This window comes from Sus scrofa, chromosome 15 (assembly GCF_054392235.1).
Source record: "Sus scrofa isolate SSC_HxYL_T2T_F1_AM1 chromosome 15, Sscrofa_HxYL_maternal_Yorkshire_Landrace_v2.0, whole genome shotgun sequence".
Lineage (NCBI taxonomy): Eukaryota > Metazoa > Chordata > Mammalia > Artiodactyla > Suidae > Sus > Sus scrofa.
Window position 1 is genome coordinate 137,847,176 of NC_139397.1, and position 6,000 is coordinate 137,853,175.

Sequence of the window (6,000 nt, forward strand, 5' to 3'; positions counted from 1 at the left end):
ACAATCTGCCCACAAAAAGTCCTGGGTTGTATACAGTCAGCTCTGCATAGTATTTTCCTTTAAAGGACATCAAGACAACTGGAAGTTTTGCGTCTAGAAAAAGTGATCAGGTGCTCTTTCAACAGGTCTCAGGAGCTGGAGTGGGGGTGGGAGATGTCTGCAGCATATTAAATTGCAGTAAAAGCTTTCCAGAAACTAGATCGACCATGAACTGTATTGGAAAGTGTGTTACACGTTTCCTTTGAAATAAGTCACATGTATATTTAGTGTAACAAGTCAGGTCCAAAAAAATTATATTAGCCTACTCTCTCCTGAAGCTGAACCGGAAAGGTCAATAAGAAAAATCAGGCTCATTGAACTTTTGAATGCAAGTAATGATACCTTCTTTCCTCAGTGTTGCTAGCAGTTTGAATACATTCAACCTAGAGAGCACTACCCCTGGTGTAGCATGGGAAAGCCTCCTTGAATCAGTGACCTTTCCAGGGTATAGGATTAACAAGAGTCTGACTCTCACAAGATAAAGCTGTACCTTTCTTCCCATTCAAAGGATGAGGGCAATTGCCTGCAATCAGCGGTGAATACAGCCTGTCTACACTGCCAGAGACCTGTCAATCACTCTCCCTCCTTTAAAAAAAAAAAAATGGTTTTGAGGGCAGACTAGAATTTTTCAGCAAGGATACAACCAGCTGCAGTCAAGTTCAGGCAGAGAAACAGGAAGCAGGGCAATCTCCGTTTTATTTCAAATGGATTACAAGACTTGCTTTGGGAAAAGACAGCCTAAAATTCTCCATTTTCAGGACTGCTTTCTTGCCTTGTCTTATTTTTGAAACCCATCTTCTGTAACAGTCTCTATGAATCTTTTTTTTTTTTCAGTTCTTTATTGTGTATTCAATAGCCAGGTGTGAAGTACCGTACTGGGTACTGGTATTATAATTTTTGCCTGATAAAGACTCCTCATCTTTCATCCCCATTGCTTTTAATCAAATGGCTCAGTCACAAATTATTGAGTATGTAAAGGTAGGATGATGTACTTCATTTTTAAAGGATTTGAGAGTTATTTCAATTTGGCAGAAGCCACAGTTACATGTTGTATTGATTTATTTCCAAAGCTGATTCATTCTGACTGTTATGGGGGGGTGGTGAGGGGGAGGGAGGAGAACGTGGCCACTGACCTAATTCTATTCTTTGGATCTTCTGATGGAGGCAGTGATAGCAAATTCGAGAAGAAATGAAGAGTGATGCACACTCTCATACTTTATAATCCAGCCTCCCCATCCTCAAAGATCCAAGATTAAAATAATTTAACTTTGTCCATTTAGTACCAGCACTGCACAAACTTGAAGTTTTTTTTTTTTCCTGCATAGATATTGCCCCTGGCACATGTTCATAATGCTTTTCTCTTCAGTGTTCAAGAGAACAGCAGCTGACTTGAGGCTGTCATAGCAAGTTACGGAGCCCCCCGCTGCTCACACACAGAACTAAACCTGCTCCTGGTACAATCAGAAATATTTTCTCCCTGGTATCTTTATTTATTCACTTTCCTCATCTGGAAACAGAACAATTGCTTTAAAATTAACCCTGTCAGGGCTTCATGGCCATCACAGTAATAGGCATAAATTCTAATTTAGTCCCCGGATCATATTTCTTGTCGGTATTTTAGTTTTAAATAGGCATCTAAGGCTCTGCCTCCACCAATCTCCTAATTTTGAAACCCCTTTCTGCCCTTTTGGATTCCAGTTCTTCCATGACAGAGCTATCCAAAGGGGGTATAGGATTTCTCCAACAAAGCGTAATTCACTTCATAGGCCATGGCGGAAATCTGACCCCCTCACCACAATCAACAAGAATCAAGCCATTAGGACTCTCAGAAAGTTGCTAATCACTCCTTTTTTACCCTGTGGATCAGAGAGCAACTCGGAACTTACCCCTCCTTCCAGAGGGCTTGCTATCCACCCAAGTTCTCCCTGAACAGATCTGGAATCCAATAAGGTAACTGCAAAAAAAAAAAAAAAAAAAAAGAAAGAAAGAAAAAGGAAAGAAAAAAGAAAAAAAAAAAAAAAAGAAAAAGAAAGAAAAGAAAAGGAAAAGAAAAAAAAGAAAAAGAAAAGAAAAGTGATTAATTTCCAATTGCAAAAAGCAACTACAAAAAACCATTTGCCTGAGCGTTTCCACATGTGCCGGGGGTGTGCATATCCAACTCTGATCAAAACTTAAACTTGGTCTCACTTATGTAAATAATCATTACTCACTTGATCTTCTCCCCTCTTTAAATCTGCAGGTTCTTATTTATTTAACTTGCTTAGCATTTAAAATTCCAGCCCAGGCCTCAGTTGATTCATTTTCTAAAAAGGATGAATAGAGAATCTCAAGTACAATTCAAAAAATAAATACATCTATGTCCGGCAGTTACACTCCAGAGCAAAATCTGCATTCATCTCTGTCTGGTATCTACCCGAGTTATTTGTTTTTGCAAGTTTCAGATGACGGCAGAACTCACCATCATGGTGACCCAGCCACAAGTGAATTCTATCAGAGAGAACTCAAAAGGTCAGGAAAAGGCGCTCCCCTATCATTTTTTTTCCCTCGCCACCACCAAATAAATAGGCCCTGGATGTGGTATCCGCTACTTTTTTAAATATCAAAGTTTCAAAAGGCGGGGGGTGTGGGGGTGGGAAGAAGAGAATGGCAGGCTTGTGGAATTAGAATGCAAATACACAGAAGTATTCTCTTTCCCAGGTCTTTTCGCGGACAATCGGAGACGCCTTCGCCCAAGAGGAAGTCACCGGTTTAAATTTTTAGGTAGGGAGGACTGCCTAATAGATTTAGTGTGCCTGAGCTACACCTAAGAGTGTGTGTTCAAGCTTGGGGGGGCCGGGAGGGCGGCCACATAACGGTGGTAGGCCGCCCAAGCCCAAGCTGGAAGGGTCCTAGGCACCGAGAACGTTGAAAAGGACAATGAATTTCAACCCTCTCTATATTCTCTTTCCCACCAAGATCTGCAGGCCTGGGGGTCGAAAGGCCCATCTCAAAGGAACCACTGGGTTATTAATCTGATCTGAGGCTGGCTCTTCAGGCTGGGGGGAGGGGTGGGCATGGGGAGCCGCCCTCCTTGCGCTCGTGAACCCCAACTCTCAATCCTGCCCCTCCCAGGTCCCTGAATTCTACCCACCTCCCCTCTCATTTCGCCCCAAAGTCAAAGGAGTTAAAACGAGCCTATCTCTCCTGGTTTTCCCCGGGAAGCCTGAATTCCTAGAGTCTGTTAATTATTTTAAAATGTAGAGCCTTCCCTGGGTCGCTCCCGCCCGGAGTGGCGCCCCCTCCTCATTCCCTCTTCTCGGTCCCTAGAGAAAAGCCCGCTACATCCATTTGGATTTATGTAAGGTGGATTAGGGACACAAAGGGAACAATAAGACCCAATTTACAAAAAAAGGGAGGGAGTAGAAAGGGAGGGTAAGAGGGAGAAAAGAAAACGTGATGAGAATAAAAAGCAACAAAATGAATTAATTTTTAAGGAGGAGGCGGGATCGGAGGGGGGTGACACCCCCCCCCCCATTTCTACACCAGCCTATAGCTCCATCATCACTTTTTTTGTCTGGGGCTCCCAAGTTTTGCTTCTAAACGAAAAAAGCAAGGGGAAAAAAAGGGAAAAAAAGAAAAGAAAGAAAAATCTCCTTTGCGTTTGGTGCAGAGGTCCTGAGGGACGTCCTAACAAGTGTGCAAAGTAGTCAGGAGAAAGAAGGATCCACGACTCGGATCAGAGGAATGACCCTGGGGACCTAGGGGCTGCAGCGGCCGAGATTGCACTAGGAGCCACGTCGGAAGGAGAGAGATGGGCAGAGCGAGGGAGCGCCCCTTTCCTCCGGAGCTGTGTCTGCCGGCAGGTGTGTGAATCTCTGAGAGCCTCTGACTGGCGAACTCTGGGTACCGGCTGCCCAGCTAAGGCTAAGTTGGTTTTTGGCTCCCTCCTTCGGAGCAGGGAAAATGATAGATTGCACGGGAATGGATGGACGGATCTTGGAGAGACGGACGTATGAATGGATGGATGGATGGATGGGAGAGGGTGGGGAGGTGAAGGAGACGGCGAGACTGATGCACGCAGGCTCGAGCGCGAGCATTCGCCGGAACACACGCGCACACAATTAGGACACTCGCGCCCAGGCACACAATTGCTTGCTTACACGCGGGCACCCGCGCACCCACATACACGCATTTGCGCTTGCGCTCATACACACACACGCACACGCAACTCGCCTTTCTCTGAGATCATCAGAAACTAAATGATCACCCCCCACATCCCCGACACAGACACACACACACTGCCTTTTCAGCACGTCCAAACAGACTCGCAGAAAACTGATCACCGACATGGATCCAGTCGGTCCCTCACGGTCCCTCCAAACTAACCTGGTGTACAGTTCAGGGGGCAAAAAGCTAAACCTCTAGTATATTCAACTTGCCGGCAGGTTCCCCAGGTCTTCGGGGTGGCCTGAGGTGAGGCGCTTGGGACTCACTAGGCCAGCGATCGCACCCCCAGGGCGCGGGGCCCTGAGGGGAGAAAGGTGTCTGACGCCGGGTGTTAGAAATCAGGTCACCGGCGACCGGTGAGCTGCGCCACGACCGCTGCGCGGCGGAGGCCGGGCAGCCGGGTCCTGGGAAGCGCAGGGCTCGGGAAACTTTGCAGAAACCGGAGCTCGCAAGGCTTTCGCAAGAACCCAAGAGAGCAGCACGATATCCTCAAGTAGGTCCAGGCTTCCGTTCTCACTCAGCCAGTGTCGAGTGGGAAAGTGACGGTAGGAACAGGTCCACAGAATTTATTTATTTATTTTTATTTTGGTGTTGGCTCCCGGGTATCCCCATAGGGTGCCTCAGGCTGCCTTCGTCGGTGGATGCTGATAAACTTTGTCCTTTCGTTACAAACTTGGGCAACCCCGCCGCAAGAACGGGTCACCTCCCCGAGGCAGGCTGCCCGGCCGCTCCCCGCCTCTCCTTCGGGGATCCCCTCGCCCGGGCCCCATTCTCCGGAGTCAGGGTGCACCGCTTGCACGGGGATCCCCCTACACCCGCCGGCCTCGAGTTCCCGAGGACCCCTCGTCCGCCGATCGTTGCCTCTCTGTCCCAGACGGCAGAAAGGCCGCCCCACTCTTACCTTCATTTGCGGGATATACCCTGGAACCGGTGACAGCGTCGCAAATCCCAAAGAGAAACGAAAAGAGGACGAAATAGAAAATCCCAGCCATGGTTCGCCGGTGCCAACGTTGCTCCTGCCGCTTCTATCCCAGTGGAATAAATGCTTAAGTTAGGAGTGCAGCAGGCTGAAGACATTGCCAAGGGGGTGGGCCCGGCCGGTGACGCGCACCCGCCAGTCCCGGGACCTCGGCCAATGGTAGAGCAGAGGGGGCGGTTTGGCCCCGCCCCCACCAGGCAGAGCCGCCCCCGACGTACCGCCCCTCCGGGCTCCGCAGGGCGCTAGGTCTCCCCGGGGTTGGGGTTGCGGGGGGAGGTCTGTGCTGTATCCCGCCCCCGCCGGAGGTAGACGACTGGGTTTCCAGACTGCACCTGGGGTCCAGCACCTGGGGGTCCAGCTCCTGGGCGACAGAAGGAGCTTCGAAAGATTCTGAATTGGTTGAGGACAGTCCGAGGAATGGTGGGAGCCCCCACATCCCCCACGGGCGATTTGAGATGGAGGAAAAGGCTCTTTCATAGCCATTTAAAAAAAAAAAAAAAAGTTTAAAGTTGACCTGCCTCTTTGCTATTGCTCTTTTCTGAGGGTCGAAGCGTTGGCGTCCCGCACGTCCCGACTGGGGCTGCGCCTTCACTCCTGCGCACGGCGACGGCCACCCTCTGCTACCTGGCCCCTTTTTGTGCCTTTGTGGTGCATCTCGGTGTGAAATGCTCTTGGGGAGGGGGGAGATTTGTGGCTTGATAACTCCTTTTCCCAAGCTCCCAGCTGCCTGGAGAGCGGGGACCTAATCAGTCCCTAACGTCGGTCGAGAGCGGCGC

General features: G+C 49.1%; 1 protein-coding gene across 4 annotated transcripts in view; it reads right to left on the bottom strand.

Moving 5' to 3' along the window:
• Positions 1-5,289, bottom strand: part of EPHA4 (EPH receptor A4) — a 151,075-nt gene extending 145,786 nt beyond the window's left edge. For 2 of the 4 annotated variants that reach the window (XM_084998067.1, XM_084998068.1), the window contains exons 1-2: positions 5,147-5,289; positions 1,926-1,993 (exon numbers count right to left, since the gene is read on the bottom strand). In XM_084998067.1, the coding sequence (XP_084854193.1) occupies positions 1,926-1,993; positions 5,147-5,237 (159 nt within the window). In that variant the 5' untranslated portion in view covers positions 5,238-5,289. 4 annotated transcript variants of the gene reach the window in all.
• Between the last annotated feature and the right edge of the window lie 711 nt (positions 5,290-6,000).